At 52.5% G+C, this 16,347-nt stretch overlaps 1 protein-coding gene across 6 annotated transcripts in view; it reads left to right on the top strand.

Moving 5' to 3' along the window:
* Positions 1-15,894, top strand: part of TEAD4 (TEA domain transcription factor 4) — a 66,609-nt gene extending 50,715 nt beyond the window's left edge. For all 6 annotated transcript variants that reach the window (XM_027595159.2, XM_027595157.2, XM_027595160.2 and 3 more), the window contains 3 exons: positions 9,628-9,768; positions 10,485-10,637; positions 10,758-15,894. In XM_027595159.2, the coding sequence (XP_027450960.1) occupies positions 9,628-9,768; positions 10,485-10,637; positions 10,758-10,871 (408 nt within the window). In that variant the 3' untranslated portion in view covers positions 10,872-15,894. The remainder of the gene's footprint in view (positions 1-9,627; positions 9,769-10,484; positions 10,638-10,757) is intronic.
* Positions 15,895-16,347: the final 453 nt, after the last annotated feature.

The raw sequence follows: 16,347 nt of genomic DNA, 5'->3' as shown, positions 1-16,347 counted from the left end.
CTAGGCTTACTCTCTGTGATTTTTACAATTTCGTTGTTGATTTTCCAACTCATTTTCTTGGAGATTTCCTTAACTTTATCTTCTAATTCTTCTGAATTGGTTGAGTGTATCTGAGTACATATTACATAAAACCCAGTGTAGCAGTGGCATAAATAAGTAGTTTATTTTTCTTTCATGTAAAGTAAGTCTGGAGGTAGACTGTCCAAGGCTGGTCCAGCAGCTCCTTGAAATCACCAGAAATCTGTCTCCTCCTCAGTTATCTACCATACATAGTGCATGGCTTCTGCCCGCAAGGTCATGGCTTCTGGAGTTCCAGCCATCATATTTATACTCCAGGCATCAGGAAGGAGGAAGCCAACTTCATTCCCTCTATGGAGCTTTCTTGGAAGTCACACACAACAATTATGTTGTATGGTTGCACCTAGCTGCAAAAGAGCCAGGGAAATGTACTCTTTTAGTTGAGTAAACTGCCATTCTGAATAAAATTAGGGTTCTATGACTATAGAAGAAGATGGATGAGTCTTTCAGTTGCTAGTGTATTCATAGTTAAGTTGATGGCATTTTTCTTTTTTAGTGGTTCAGAAGATCATGGTACAGTTAGTGGTGGATTAGATTAGTGGAATATGGTGGCATTCTCTGCCCCACCTTCTACTGAATATTGAACTTTGACCATGATGTCTTTAATTTTTAAGAGTTCCTTCTTGTTCTTTGATTACATCCTGATTTTGTTTCATGACTACAATTTTTTTCTTATCTTTCTGGGGATATGAAGTAAGAATCATTTTTTAAAGTTTCTTCTGTTCCCTTCTTTGTCTTTGTTTCCTTTTCATCCTTTTTTTTTTCTGTTTTGATGTCTGACAGTATAATCTTTGGCCATATTTTTTTGGTCCATATTTTTTTTAACAGCTTTATTGTTCTATAATTCACCTACCATATAATTCATTGACTTAAAGTGTACAGTTCAGTGTTTCAGTATATTCACAGAGTTGTGCAACCAATCGATTTTAGAACATTTTCATCACCTCCAGAATAAGCCTCACACCCTTTAGCTACCACCTCCTATGCCCACTTCCTCAGCCTTAGGCCATCACCAATGGTGTCACTGTAGCTTTGTCTTTCTGCACATTTCATATAAATGAAGCCGTACAATATGTGGTCTCTTGTGATTGGCTTCTTTCGCTTAATGCAATGTGTTCAAGGTTCAGCTGTATTATAGCATGAATCAGAACTTTATTCCATTTTATGGCCCAGTAATACTCCATTGCATGGATATACCAAATTTTGTTTATCCATTCATCAGCTGGTGGACTTTTGGGTTTCCACCTTGTATGAAAAATGCTGCTGTGGACTTCATATACAAGTTTTTGTGTGGCCATAGGTTTTCATGTTTCTTGGTGAGACACTTAGGTATGGAATTACTGAGTCATACGGCAGCTCTTTGCCTTTTTGAGGAACTACCAGACCGTTCTCCAAAGTGGCTGCACCCTATTACATTTTCACTAGAAGTTATATGAGGGTCCCTGATTCTCCATATCCCTGCTTACAATTGATATTTTCTGATTATACCCATCCTAGTGGGTATGAAGTGGAATTCTTTGTGGTTTTGATTTGCATTTCCCTGTGCTTATTGGTCACTTGTATATCTTCTTTGGATGAAGGTCTGTTGAGCTCCTTTGCTGATTTTTAAATTGGGTTGTCTTTTATTCCATAATAAAAGCTTATGAGCTTTTATATTATATGAGCTTATATATTATAGATAGAAGTCCCTTATTAGATGTGTGGTTTGGAGATACCATCTCCCAGTCTGTCAGCTCTTCTCACATTCTTGATAGTATCCTTTGAAGCATAGAAGGTTTTCATTTTGATGACGTCTGATGGATTCTTTCCTTTGTTGTTTGTGCCATGTCCATATTTAATAGTGATTGAAAGCTCTGTGTACAAGGTAGGACTTGTCACCTGGAGGGCTTCACTTTAAGGTGCTTGGGGTTGAGGAGCCATCTGGTTTTTTTGAGGGAACCAATGAATGTCAGTGTGTTTATTAGAGTTTTTTTTTTTTCCCCCTTGAGGTGGTTTAGTTTCTCCAGAGAAGATTCCTTGAATTGCGCCCCCAGAAGGGATATACTTGGTCATTGCATCCAAGGCATGGGGCAGTGAGGAGGGCTGGGGATCCAAGCATTTCTTATGGCAGCTTTCACTCAATTCTCTCTCCCCCTCTTTGACCTGCCCAGGCTCCCTGAAACCTGAAGCCCTCCTGTTTAATTTCTGGTGATTATTTCTGGGTCTTCTGCTGAAGGGTGGAAGAGGTAGGCCTGGAGGCCTGACCACTCTTGGTAGGGCCTTTCAGTTATTTTCTTGTGTGAAGCCTGTGCCTTTCCTGCCCGCACTGTCCTGGCCCCTCCAGGCCTGAGCCCCTCAGGGCTTCTCTCAAGCATGCCGGCTCACTTATCTCTAAGCCCTCTGCAGGCACTTTGAGGCTGTGATTCCATTTGCTTCCTTTGCCCGACTGAGTTCCTTCTAGCTCTGGTCAGACTTTAGTCTTCTTGAATTTGTGGAACTCTCTTGCCAGTTTGGTTTTGCTTCCATTTGCTTCGTCTTTATGATGTAGCACATTAAAAAAAAGTTCTTTGCTATCATTTCTAGTTGGTTCCCTGGAAGGGGAAAAAATGAACTTGTATGGTCAGTCTCCCATTTTAACCAGATGTCCTGGAAAGCAGTTTTAACTGGAGTGTCACCTCTCGCAGATTGGTAGTCCTTGTTTGGCATGCTGGGTTGAGAAGATCTAGAGGGAGAAGGTTCTGGATTGACTCGTGATGACTGCCATGGGTGTAGCAGTGGGGGCAGCTAGTGGCACATTTGCGACATATTTGCCATCCCTTCTCTTTAGGTAATGAGGAATCACTGAAGGTTTTTGAACAGGCAGGATACGGCCAGAGTTGTCCTGAGCTGGATCAATCAACCGTCCAGACTGGAAGTGAGGAGGAGGCTGTTCTAGTTTAGGTCAGGCAGGTGCGTCAGCCTCCTCAGGACCTCAGCCAGAGAGGTTGGCCTTAGAGTGTGATGTATGGGGTAGGATGTCTTTCTCCCTTTTTTCAGGAGGGGCTGAACCCACTTCACTCTCCCGTTTCCTCTTCCTACTCTCCCTTTCAGCCCTGGACATGGAAGTTGGAACTCAGAGGCGCTGCTGTGGGTAGCTGTTAGCCCCGGTGCGGTGGCCGGCAGCCATAGCTCCCGTTTCCTGCTGCGCGTCTAAGGAGGCTCCTGGCCTTTTCTTTGGGGATGCCCGCACCCTCTCTTGAGTGCTCCTTCCCCCAGGCCTCCAAGCCAGTCCAGGCTTAGCCTTGATGTGGAAGAAGGAGCTTGGGGGAGGTGATTTGTGACTCTTTCTCAGCACTGGGTTGCAATTTCGGATCAGAAGGAAGGCCTGGTTGGCAAGAGGCGTTTGTGGGAACAGTACTTGGGCGGGGGGGATGGTGAATTTGGGGCCTTTTTCACTGCTTCCTTCTTTTCTTTTCTTTTTAAGATTTTATTTATTTATTTGAGAGAGAGAATGAGAGATAGCACGAGAGGGAAGAGGGTCAGAGGGAGAAACAGACTCCCTGCTGAGCAGGGAGCCTGATGTGGGACTCGATCCCGGGACTCCAGGATCATGACCTGAGCCGAAGGCAGTTGCTTAACCAACTGAGCCACCTAGACGCCTGCTGCTGCCTTCTTTTAGTCAGTAGTACTATTCTGTATTCTTCTAGCCACCATCCAGATGAGGACCATCCTAGGCTTCCCATTTCACAAAGCGGGGGGACACTGAAGCATGGAGTAAGCAAGGGCCTGGCTTTGAGACACCCAGCCAGGGTAAGCCTCTTTCCTTTGGTCGTTCTTGTGATATACATGTTAGTGAAATAGGTCAGGGCATTCTGTGGAAGGCTATATCAGGCCCTGTTAGTCACTTGATACGTATCAGCATGTCTCATGCTTGCTGCAACACCGAAGGCAGGTTCAGTTGACAGCCTCATTCTTTAGAGGGGAAACTGAGGCACAGAGTGGTGAAATGACTTGCCAGGGTCACCCAGTTCATAGCAGCAGAATGGGGATTCACACTCAGTGTGTCTCTAGGGTGCGTGCTTGGAACCAGAACATGGAACTGTCCGACCTTACAGAGTGCCTAGGGTGCCCTTCAAGCAGGGTCCTGAGCTCCCCCTGCTCCTGTTGGAGAAGGCTCCGGATTGCCTAAGAAAGGATCCACAAGGCCCCGAGGAATAGTGATAGTGTGGTGATGGCAGACCGAACGGTGCATCTAGCGTAGAGTCGGCTGGTTGGGCTTCTTGGGTTTTCTAGAGCCCAGACTTGCCTTCCAGAAAATGAGGAGGATTGTCCTGCCTGGAGGTGACAGTGGGCAGGTAGGGAAAAGGAATCACAATGTTCCTCTCCAACCTTACTTATAGCCCACATCCCCTCCTTCCTTCTGATGTTTTCAGGGAGGTTGGAGGTACTGATGGATGGGAGAAGGGAAGGGAGGGGACAGTTGGTGCTGAGAAAATTGGTCAGGCTGGTTCCCCATGTGGCCTCTGCGCTCTGCCCGTGTGCACAGCCCACGGGCCCCTGCTGTGTGGACGCAACATGGCCCTTGTCTTCCAGGAGCTCACATTCCAAGTGGGAGGATCTGGAGCAGATCTCAGGGTCCTGGGGCAATAACAGGTATACAGATATAGGAGAGCATGGTGGGCTACAGGTGGGGCCCTCCTGGTGTGTCCTGGGAGAGCAGGGGGGCAGCAGTGCGCTCCAGCTGGGACGTAGAGGCTCTCTTGTCTCTGCTCTACCGCTCGAGAGCTGTGGCCTGAGCGCATCTCCGCTTCTCTGGGCCCGTTTCTCTGTCTGAACCATCAGCAGTTTTGTTCTTGAGGACCTGCAGGAGGCTGTGTCTCTGAGGACTCTGAGGTGCCCCTGCCCCTTGCTTGAGCCCCTAGAGCCAAGCCCTCTCTGAAGACCAGACACTTGGTCAGGGAGAGGACACATGAAATCAGAGATGGGGGCATGTCGGCGCCCAGGGCTCCTTGGCAGTCATCTGGTCCCTCCTGTGTGGGGAGGGCAGAGGCTCTAGGGAAGTACAAATCTGTGATGGGGGAGAAAAGAAATGCTCCTGTTTGCTAAGCATGAGCCTTTTGGTCAGCCATGGGGTCCTCACAGCCAGCTCTGGTGTTCCCAGCCATCTGGAACCCTCTTCTCCGCCCTGGCCTGGCCACTCCTTCCCCTGCCATCAGCTGTTGTGAGGCTCGCCGCACACCGTTAGAAAGGAAAGCTGCTCAGACATGGAAACAAAGCCGCCTCCCCCGAAGTCTTCCCTTCTTTCCTAGCCCAGGCCTTGAGCGTGCGCGCTGGGGCATTGACCAGGACCCTCATGGAGTGGGAGGAGAGATTTGATGTCCCCAACCCAGCCTACTAGCCCATCCCCAGTGAAAGTTGCTGTTCTTTGATGGGATTGTGGTTGTAGTTCTTAGGCTTCTGGCTGCCTGGACAAATCATTTCCCCTGGGGCTGGCTTCGGGGTGCCCGAAGGGTTGAGTTGTGAGGCTGTGCTCTGTTGGATGCGACATGCGGGGTCTGGAGGGGGGACTGAGAAGCTGAAGTCTCTCCCTCCTTCTCCACAACATGTGGGACCAGCTGGGGCCACCTCTGTCCTCGGGGAAGGGGAGAGGGGGCTCTTGGACACAGGATTGTTAACACCAGTCTGCAAATTGAAAATGCTGGGCAGAGGTGAGCTGAGGCTTTGGAGGGAGGAGGGTACCTCAGACGAGCCCCCATCCCAGCTGCTCCCTTTGGGCCCTGACATTTCTCCCAGGCACATACCAGCACCTGACAATGAATCTGAGCCCCTCCGGCCCCCACTCCAGGGCTGCGGCTGTCTCGGCTCATCTGTCAGTCACCCGATCCCCCACACCTGTTCCAGGCCCTGCCTGGGCTGCCCACCCGCACCACCGCTATGAATAGGGTGGAGGGAGGAGAGCGTGGGGGCATTCGGAGGGCAGGAGGGCGGGGGGCGGGCAGCCTTCCTCTTCGGCTGAGAAAGAGAAGCCAAGCGCGTTAGAGTGAGAGGTGCCGGGGTGGACGGGAAGTGTGTGAAGTGTGGCTGCGGGTGAGGGATGGGGTAGTAGGAGGATGGGGCACCGAGGACGAGATGAGGTGCTGGGCGGGGCTGTGTGTGTCGCCAGCTGCATCTCCTGGCTTGGTGCCGTGCAGCCACTGGGCCGGCCCTGGGGCCAACTTTGGATGGTCATTTGCGGGAAGTTTATCTTTCTCCCACTGCCTCCTTATCTCTGTGCTCCTCTCTCTCCACCACTCAAACACCATCGCGTTTATGCTACTTGCTGTCCCACCAGTTAGGAATTCCTTGACGGCAGAGACAATGTCTCAGCCTCTTTGGGCCCCACTCCCCTTGACCGTGCTGGGCTGGGGCAGGATAAGTGGGTGACTGAGGGATGGAAGGGCCAGGTGAGTGGGAGGCTAGGACCAAGACCTGTTTGTGTGGTGATGCGGGGCTCACCTCTCTTCTCACCCAGCGCCACCCAAAGCTGAGAGGTTGAACAGCAGGCAGCCTTCGAGACCGGCCCACCTCACCCTAGGCATGGCCCGAGCCCTGGGAGAGCTTAGTCCTTTCTGGCAGGGTGCTTGCCATCTGGAAGGGGCCAAGGCCATCTGAACGGATTCTGGCAGCACAAGGTGATGAAGGGCATGGCATGTCCAGGGCGCTGTGGGGTGCTAGGCAGCTGTGACCTTTGTGCGCCGGGAAGAACCCGGGAGGGATTGGGCCAGTCCTGCCTCACCCTGGTGCACAGCGTTCTTTTAGGTGGCATACGAACAAATATCTTCTTTAATAGTTTTGCAGTTATTATCACAGAAAAAATAGAATCCCTGACTGATTTCATGGATAACCTTGCTTAGCATGGGCTTAAGGAAAGAGTGGATTTAAGAGAAAGCAGTAGGCACATAGTGGGGCCTGTGGTAGGGGCTATGCAAGTGCGCCCTTACTCAACAGGACCCCGGCAGCGGCTGTCATTTGAGAGCCATCATTTTATGCCCGGGCCTTGCTGCTCGGCCAGCACCCCCCCACCCCCACCCTGTGTTCAGGTGCCTGCCCTTCCCAGGCAGCCCGGCTTCCTGCCAGCTTATTTTCACGCTTCTGCCCCGTGCTTCTAGCTGCAGCATACTTTGAGCAAACTGTTCCTTTTTAAAGCAGTCTGGCAAACTTGGTCTCCTAGGAGGAGCATGTGACTTAGCAGGGGAAAAGGACGGAGAGCTGGATTTTGGTCCCTTATACTTGACTGTAAGGCCTTGTGCCACTCCCACCTGCCCTTCATTCCCAGCCCAGCGAGGCCTGGTACACCCCGGCCGGGACTCAGGGGCACCCACTGCTTGCCCAGCTCCGTCCCCGCCCCAGGGTGGGGGCGGAGGCCAGCCGGGGCTGGGATGCGGTGTGTTTACAACACTGCTGCTTGTTTTCGGAGGCTGAGCCCCGACTTGAATGTAGCTGTAATTCCTTGGTTTCCTGTCTTCCGGGTGGCCTCGTTAAAACCATCGCAGAGTGCACGAAACCTGTGTCATTCTAGTCAACATGAAAACAGCCTCTTTTCTTTTCTTCATCATGAAAGTAACATCCTCATTGTGTTCCCTAACCTGCTCCCCCCCGCCACCCGCCACATAACAGTTGTGGTAGTCAATTCACAATAGTAAACACAGGTCCTTCTCAACATTTTTTGTGGCTCCATAATATTTCTGTTGTGCTGTAAGACATTTAACAGCCCCCACCAGTCCAGAGAATGTTCTTGCTCTTGGAAAACTTCTTTCCGCAAAGGAGAGAAACATAATGACTGAGCATCCCCTAATGGCCAGTAATAGAACTGCCTGGTGCCCGGCTCTGAATGGTGCCGGAACCTTCCAGGGTTCTGAGGAGCCCCTTATTTTTGTGCAGAGGAGTCCTTGGTGTCAGATTCTTTAGCTGCATCTAGAGCTTCTGCTGCCTTGTAGGGCTGCTGCACTGCGGGTCCAGCCTGGCAGGGATTCCAGGCTAGTTGTGTAGGTGGGAGGAGAGGCCGCACCCTCAGACTAGGCCTTTTTAAATCTGTGCATTTGTTCTGAGTGCTAAGTTGCTCTGTTAGCACCCCTGGCTCAGATGGGGTGATTCAATGTGGGGCCTAAGTTCTGGGGATGGGGACACCTAAATGGCAGCCTCAGAGCTGCCAAGGCACTGAATTGTCTTGTCCAGTGTCTCCCTCTCTCTCCCTTAACTCTGCTGGGTTCAGTTAAGTGCTGGAGTGGGAGTCTGAACACCTAGGGCCCATCACTTGTCCGCTGTGTGGGGTTGGGCTGGACCTGTGGTCAGGGAGCCTCACTGATCAAACTGAAGCCGAGATCCTGCTCTTTCCCTCTTGTGGGGGATGTGTGTGAAATTGGGAGTCTTTTTTTTTTTTTTTTTAAAGATTTTATCTATTTGTTTATTTGACAGAGAAACAGCGAGAGAGGGAACACAAGCAAGGGGAGTGTGAGGGGGAGAAGCAGGCTTCCCGCTGAGCAGGGAGCCTGATGTGGGGCTCGATCCCAGGACCCTGGGATCATGACCTGAGCCGAAGGCAGACGCTTAACAACTGAGCCACCCAGGCGCCCCTGAAATCGGGAGTCTTACCCCACCTTTTCTGAGAGGAAAATTTCAAATCAATGCAACATCCAGTGGGAGGTACTTTAGGCTCTGCTGTCAGCAGAGGAAGAAAAGATGTGTGTTGGGGAACAGCAAGAAGCTGATCTAGAGGACCAGGGGCTCCCAAGCCAGGCTGGGGAGTGAGCATCATGTTCTCTTACGGCAGGGGGCTCAGTGAGAGCGTTTTAACCATGGAGGGATGCAGTCAGACTTGTTTTTGGAAGAGAACTCTCAGAGAAGTTAGAGAATGAACCAAAGGGAAGGAGACTGGCATTGGGGGGGATTCGTCTGGAAGCTGAAACAGAGATGTCAAAAGGTCAAGGGTGGCTGGACTCAGTAATGCCGTAGAGATGGGTGAGAGGCCAGCCCCCAGAGCCATTTCCAAAAGAGCCCTGGCAGGGTCCAGTGACCAGCTGGACTGGAGGATGAGACACACAGGAGTCTCAGCACCCCCTCCTACTCTCCCCTGCGCCCGTCTCCCATTCTGGCTTTCTGTTCCCACGCTTACTGCACCATCAAAATTGACTCTGGAAAGGATCTGACAAATTCATACTAAAATAGAAATGACTGATATAGATTCAGATGTTTGCAGTTTAATAAGAGCAAAGCCTTAGACTATAAAACTTGAATCCTAAAGACAAAGTTGGGGGTCGCACCTGCTGGGCGTGTTGGTGCCTAAATGGGTAGCAGAGGCCTGCAACTAATGCAGGTGACAACGTTCTCTTTTTTGATTGTTGAGACACCACACCCTGACATTATGCCCGGCCTGGGTGTGGAGAAGCATGGAAGCTTTCCAAGATCCTACTCTCCCAGTTCTTTTTAGGCCCTCCTGATGTCTTCCTGGCCCTGGAACCTGGAGTGGCCCCAGGGTTCTCCTCCACTCCACCCCCAGCAAGCCCCCTGTTGACTCACTTGTCCACTGCTTGTCTTCCCTGTGTCTTTCTCCAGGCAGACCTCAACACCAACATCGAGGATGAAGGCAGCTCCTTCTACGGGGTCTCCAGTCAGTACGAGAGTCCGGAGAACATGATAATCACTTGTTCCACCAAGGTCTGCTCTTTCGGCAAGCAGGTGGTAGAGAAAGTGGAGGTAGGAGCCCCCCCCCGCCCCCCGCGTGTTTGTTAGGCCAGGCCCTTCTGTGCCTCAGTGTGCCCTTCATCCTTGTCGCCACCTCTTTCCCTGGATTTGTCTGAGCCAGCTCTTCCCCTCATACATCTGGCAGTTCTTGGTAACCACCTCCTGTCCAACACAACCAGATGCCAGGCTGGTACCAGGGAAGAGACTGTGCCCATCCCCGGGCTTCTCAGCCCCCGTGACCCCTGTGGTCATCTGGGGACTGTGGAAACCCACCCGTGCCTGAAACCCGCTCTGCAGCAATAGTAGTTTATAAAATGCTTTTTGAATTGTTTTTAATTAAATGTTTATTTTGAGATAATTACGGCTTCACATGCAGTGCAGTTGTCACCCTGTGTACCCTGCACCCAACCACATCGTGCATAGCTAAAGTTTCATACTGGCACCTGGGAGATGGACATCGATGCAGCCCAGCGGTGTGGTTCAGATGCACTCACTGTGCCTGTTAGCGTGTGTCTGCGTGCAGCCAGGACTGCGGCACCGCTCTGTCCTATCTTGCCTTGTGCCAGTGCGCTTATGTTCTTGAGCTCCCCCTTCCTCGACCTGGTCTGCCCGTCACTGACGGAGGAGGTGGACAGTGAGTGGGTCATGGAGCTTCCCCAGAGAGTTGGGCCAGGGCTGGAAGTGGTCAAGAGAAATTCTAAGCCCCCGCTGCCCCCTGGGTCCTGCAGACAGAGTATGCCCGCTATGAGAACGGCCACTACTCATACCGCATTCATCGATCGCCGCTCTGCGAGTACATGATCAATTTCATCCACAAGCTGAAGCACCTGCCCGAGAAGTACATGATGAACAGCGTGCTGGAGAACTTCACCATCCTGCAGGTGTGTGTGTGTGCTAGGGACAGGTGCGCTGCAGGTGTGCGGCGGGATGGGATCGGTGGGTCGAGCAAATGGCGTGCCCTTGTTTGGGGCTTTAACTCCCATCTTTTTCATCCCCTGCAGGTGGTCACCAACAGAGACACGCAGGAGACGCTGCTGTGCATTGCATATGTTTTTGAGGTGTCAGCCAGCGAGCACGGGGCTCAGCACCATATCTACCGGCTGGTGAAAGAATAAGAGACTCAGGGAGCAGGGAGGGGGGAAGAGACTTTGTGTGTGCAGGGACACGGGGAGGGGATCTGCAGGGGCCTGAATTGCCAGGAGAGCCGAGAGGTCCTAACTTCCTAGCCAGGAACAAACTGAACCTGCAATGCCCAACCCCAAATAAACCCAAGATGGTGTGTATTTTCGGAGGACCTGATCTGGCTGTCTGAGCCTTGGGAGGGACTGCGGGAGAAGGGGGGCAGACTGGGGAGCAGGCCAGAAGCAACCCCAGAGATCCCCCATGGACTCACCCAGGAATGTCGCCAGATGCAAAGCTCCCGATGGGATGACTTCTCGGCTGCCCCTCAAGCTGCTGGCCACTCCGGGAGGCCGGGGGCTGGGCTCGGGGGCTAGGCTCTCGGGCCCTGTTCTGTGCATCCCCACGTAGGCCCCTGCAGGGACTTGTGCACAGTGTCCTGTCCACCTCTGGTGCCCTGGCCCCAGGACAGTGAACAGGGAGGCTCGGTCCAGCCCAGGGCTTGGGTTTGAGGTGTGGAGGTGATAGTTATTAGGAAGGCTGGAAGGGCACACAGCCAGAACTCTCTAGATAGTTTTCATCCCTCCCCTGTGGGAGTGGATTGCATAGCCTGGAGCTTGAGGCAGGGAGGCCAGGAGTGGCGGTGCAGAGTCCAGCCTGTGGAGTTTAGGTGGTAAGGCTGGTGTCACGCAGCATCCTTTGTGGGGGTGAAGGCCCAGAAAGTGGGTCAGAGGCCTGTAGTGGACCAGTGGTCTCTGAGACCACCCAGTTCTGATGTTCTGTGAGTCCTCCCTCGGGCTCCCTCCCAGCCAGGGTGCCTGCTAGGTGGTGACTGCCTTGGAGCCAGCCCAGGCTGTCCACTCCCCCCACCCCCCCAGAGTAGTAGTGTCTGTGTGCCCTGTGCATGGAGGAGGGGTGTGGAACCCACCCTGAACCTCGAGGGAAGCAGTGAAGGGTTCCTTGGTTTATCTCTTGGGAGAACTGTATGGGCTTAGGGTTTTGGTGGTCCTGGCTTCAGTCCTGGTATTCCTGGCTGTCTGACCTTGGGCAAATTTCTCCACCAGTCTGAGCCTTGGTGTCCTTTGCTCTGCGTAAAGGGGAGAGCAATAGCACCTACCTTAGAAGGACGTAGTGAGAAAGAGAGCTAATGTCTTTAAGTGCCTGGTGCAAGATGCACTAAATAAATGTTATAATTAGTTTATCCTCCCCTCCCTCAGGGAGGCCTGGGTCTGGCTCTTTGCTGCCATCTAGTGGCCCTCATATCACCCTTAATGGGAACCACAATTCCAGAAGCCTGGAGCAGAAGGGAACGAAGATTCAACCTACAGGTGTTTACTTTGTGCCCAGCACTCAGGGAGATATATGGGAATAGAAAAGTAAGACAGCATCTAGGAGGTGTTTATGGAATGGTGGTTAGGATCAAGGGCTTGAGGCAGACAGCTAGGATTGAAATCCTGGCACTTGGCCACTGACTAGCTTTGTGGCCTTGGGGCAAGTTACTTAATTTCACTGTGCCTCAGTTTCCCCATCTGTAAAATGGGTATAATAAGAGTACCTACCTCGTATATGTAGAGTGCCTAGAATAGTGCTGAGCACATAAATGTGTTCGATAAATATACATTATTATTAATAGCAGGAGCTTGCAGTCTAAAAAGATCAGAGAACTCCTAAGTGGGGTTGGCTGATCCTCACAGGAACTGGAGTTCAGAGATGGGAGAGAGCAGGGTGTGGAAGATCCAGGGAGGAGGTTGCAATGGAGAGGGGCTGCCCCTTAGAGGATGGGCAGTGTTTAGATAAGCAGATGGGACAAAGGCTGGCCAGCATTCCAGATGGGAAAAAGAAGCCAGCTATCCGGTATCCTGCCCTCACGGGCCAAGACTGCCTCTTCTCATCAAAAAGCAACTTTAACCAAATGCCTCTGGACTGCTGCTAGACCTCGTGCCAAGTTGCCTAACTCCACTGTATGTGGGGGCTGGCTCTCATCAAAAGACGTGCTGTGGAGGTGGGCGTGGGGTCTGGGAGGCCCTGAGCAGACGGCATGTGCTCACATGTCCATGGGCGGGTTTGTGTAAGGCTCCCCCGCCCCTCTCCGGTCACTGTCACAACCCTCGCCCTCGCTCCTCGCCTCTCCCCTTGGGCTGTTTGGATAAGGGGAATGATGCATACCCTTCTGGCTTGACAGTGAGCCTTCAGGCAGGTACTCATGAAGGATGTGTGAACAGCCTCTTGGCCATGGCACACATGCACAAGTTAAGGAGATGATCTTTTGCGTTACGGGTGGGAATGAGTCGGAGCAGATGTCGGGGCCAGATGTGAGCTGTGCGTTTTCCCTTCTCGTCAGGAGCTGACCTCAGTAGCCTCGTGGAAAGTCATGTACTTAGAGCTGTAAGTTCTAGACCAGTCAGCCATGGGGAATGCAGGTGTAGATGCCTTCCCCCATGGCCACCTGGCCCACCGCTCTCGAGGGCTTGTCTGGCACTGCCCTGCACCCTCTGAACTGGGTGCCCTTCCCTGCCTTTAGGCCTTGGCCCCACATGTTCTCTTGGCCATTCGTGCCCTGCCTTTTTCTCCTGCTGGAGAACTGTTACTCATGCTTCGAGGGCCAGTGTGCGGTCACCCCTTCTCATGCGGAGGGGTTAGTCACGCCTGCCCTTGGGTGGCAGAAGCCTTCCATTCGTAACCCAGGACATAGGGACCTCTGTCACCTCTTCCAATCCTCAGCCAGTGGGTGCTGTGCTGTCCCCATTGGAAAGATGCAGAAAATGGGGCACAGAGAAGGGAATTAACGTGCTTAGAGTATTAATGTGTTTATTCATTCAGTTAGCAACTATTTACTTAACTTCTGCTCTGTGCCAGGCGCTGGGAAGATATCACTGACCCAGGCAGATGAGGTCCTCGGGGAGCTTATGTTTCATTGAGGAAGAAAACTAAGTGAGCAAGTAACAGGACGTGTAGACTGTGACAAGTGCTTTCAAGGCAGAGAGGGCTGCTGATGTGAGAGTCACTGGGGGAAACTCACAGGCCCGGGGAAGGTGGGGGAAGGCATTCTGAGGAGAGGCAGGGAGGTATGGGTGTGGGGCAGGCACAGAGAGTGAGAGCTGTATGGCCTAAGGTACGGGGGGACGGAGCAGGTCCTGCCTCGGGCCAGCTGTCCAGACCCGGGGGCGAGTGGGGAGGGCAAGGAACTCAGCTCCCTCCCCAGCCCAGCACCCCCTTGCTTGGCAAGGACTTTGGGTTTTACTCCATGTGAAGGGAGGTCCTGGAAGCGTTTGAAGCAAGGGAGTAAGTCTTTTTGATCTTTAATCTTTGATTTTTTTTAGAAATGGACGCTGGGGCTGCTGGGGCCCACAGAGAAGCATGTGTAATTGTCTGCTCCTGAGTCTGTCTTTCCTCCTAGACTCAGCGTCTGTGGGTGCAGACTGTAGCTTCCTTGGTCTGTTACTTTCTGTAAACTAAACACCACGTCTGGAACGTGGCAGGTGCTCAGTAAACATGCGCTGAAGGAGCGCATGTGGATGAAGGAGTGCATGTGGACGAGGCAGTGTGATCCGTGCGGTTTGGGCCCGGGAGGTGAGTAAGGGCCCTGACCCCGTGAGGGTGGAGCCGTTTGCCCTGCTGACACGTCTAGAGTTAGCAGGGGGGCGTGGTTGAGATGGGGATGTGGAAACAGACCGCTTGTCTGACAGTGACTGAGCAGACTGCCTCAGTGGCCACCAGTGAACGTCCATGGAGTGGGGTGAGCACCCCACACAGAAGGACTTTAGGGTGCATGTGCGTGCACCTGTGCATGTGTGTGTAGATACCATCTCTGCCCTTTCAGGACTAAAGCCAGTGGAGTGAGGATCGAGGGGCGGCCATGGCTCGGGCCCCTCAGACTGTGTGTGCTTAGTCCATCACCTACTTCCTCTCCCCCGCCACAGGTTTCGGAGGACAGTGGGCAGGTGCTGACCGGGCTGGAGGGAGGAGGCAGGCAGCTCAGAGAAGCAGGGCTGGGGCAGCAGGGGGCTCCTGACGGCCCGCGGCGCTCGGCCTGGTGCAGGGCTCTGTGGGGTCAGCAGTGCTCACCTGGGCCCAACCGCACAGAGGGGGTGTGAGATAGAGCAGCAGTGTGTTTTACCTCGGGGTCGGGTGTAGCCAGTGGTTGCTGTGTCCGACCCCTGCTTACTTTATCTGGTATGTCAGCTCCAGAAACGAAAGCAAGAAGCTTTCCCCCAAAGACTTCAAGCGGTATAGGAGTCGTTCTTAAGAAGCCGAATTGGCTGCTGCTAAGTTATGCGATCTTGTGCAAATAGCTCACCCCCTCAGACCTTCAGAACCCCGCTTGGGAAATGGGAATAAAGTGGCTTTGACTTTTGGGAGAAAGGTGACAGCCTGAGCTCACGGTGAGCACTCAGTGAATGGTGGTAACTTAGGGCTATTAAAACCTGCCCTGACTCTGCTCTTTCTATGCCTCACACTCTCACACACACACACACTCAGACACTTATGCACACGCATGCTCACACTCAGACACTCATGCACACACATGCACACACACACACACACACACACCCCAAGCTCTGCTGTCTCCCAGAGCCCATGAGGAGGCCCCAGGCTCTTACTCTTGTGGGAACTGTCCAGCAGAGACAGCACTTAGACTTTCATCCTCAGGTCTCAGAAACGGGGGTGGGGTGGGGGGGAAGGAAGTGTTCTTAACTGAGAAAATAACTTTGTGGCCCATGAGGGGAAAGAGGCCCCAGGGAAGGGTCTCAAAAGGGAGAATGGAACAAATGGTGGGCTACGGCAGTGTGAGTAAGAGACTGTCTGGAATTGGGATTGGTTTACTTCCTGAGGGAGGACGGGAGAGGTGGCCCAGCACCTTTGTAGAAGTCTGGAGCCCAGTTGGTGGGAATGACTAAAGGTCTTTTTATTTTTAAGCTCATGGATGTCTGATATTCAACTTCAAGTTTTTGTATTTTTGCTATGTAACCCCCCTTTGTCTCCCCAAATCTTCAGTAAAGTCTGCTACCTACACAAAGGCCTTCGTGTGAGTGGTTTCTTTTTCTGGAATTGAAAGTCTCGTGTGAAGAGAGCCAGACAGGGAGCATCCACTGCAGCGTGTCCGTGGGAGCAGGAACTCGGAGTCCCCGAGAGCCGCCGCCCGGCCAGCGCTGTCCCTCCCAAGACAGTAGCGAGCGCTCGGGGGTGCCTGCAAACACGGGGTAAGGTTCAAGCCCATGCCATCGGGCTGGCAGCGTGCGGGGTCTTGGCGGCCGTTCCGGCCCCGTAAATCCCTTGCCAGAGCCCGAGTAGGGGGACTTCCGGCACGAGCTTCTGTGTGCACTGCAGTTGTCGACGCAGAGCATTAGGTGCTTCATCAACCACAGAAGGACACAAAACCCACTGGATTTGAAGAGTGGTCAAAACAAGAGGTTCAGGCAGGGGCTGGTGGGGATGTGGTTCCTAGCGTGGCACGTGAAGAACGTCAGCTCA

This window comes from Zalophus californianus, chromosome 9 (genome assembly GCF_009762305.2).
Source record: "Zalophus californianus isolate mZalCal1 chromosome 9, mZalCal1.pri.v2, whole genome shotgun sequence".
NCBI classification, from domain to species: Eukaryota; Metazoa; Chordata; class Mammalia; order Carnivora; family Otariidae; genus Zalophus; species Zalophus californianus.
Note: the sequence above shows the minus strand (reverse complement) of the source record. Positions and strands in the feature narration are given on the sequence as shown.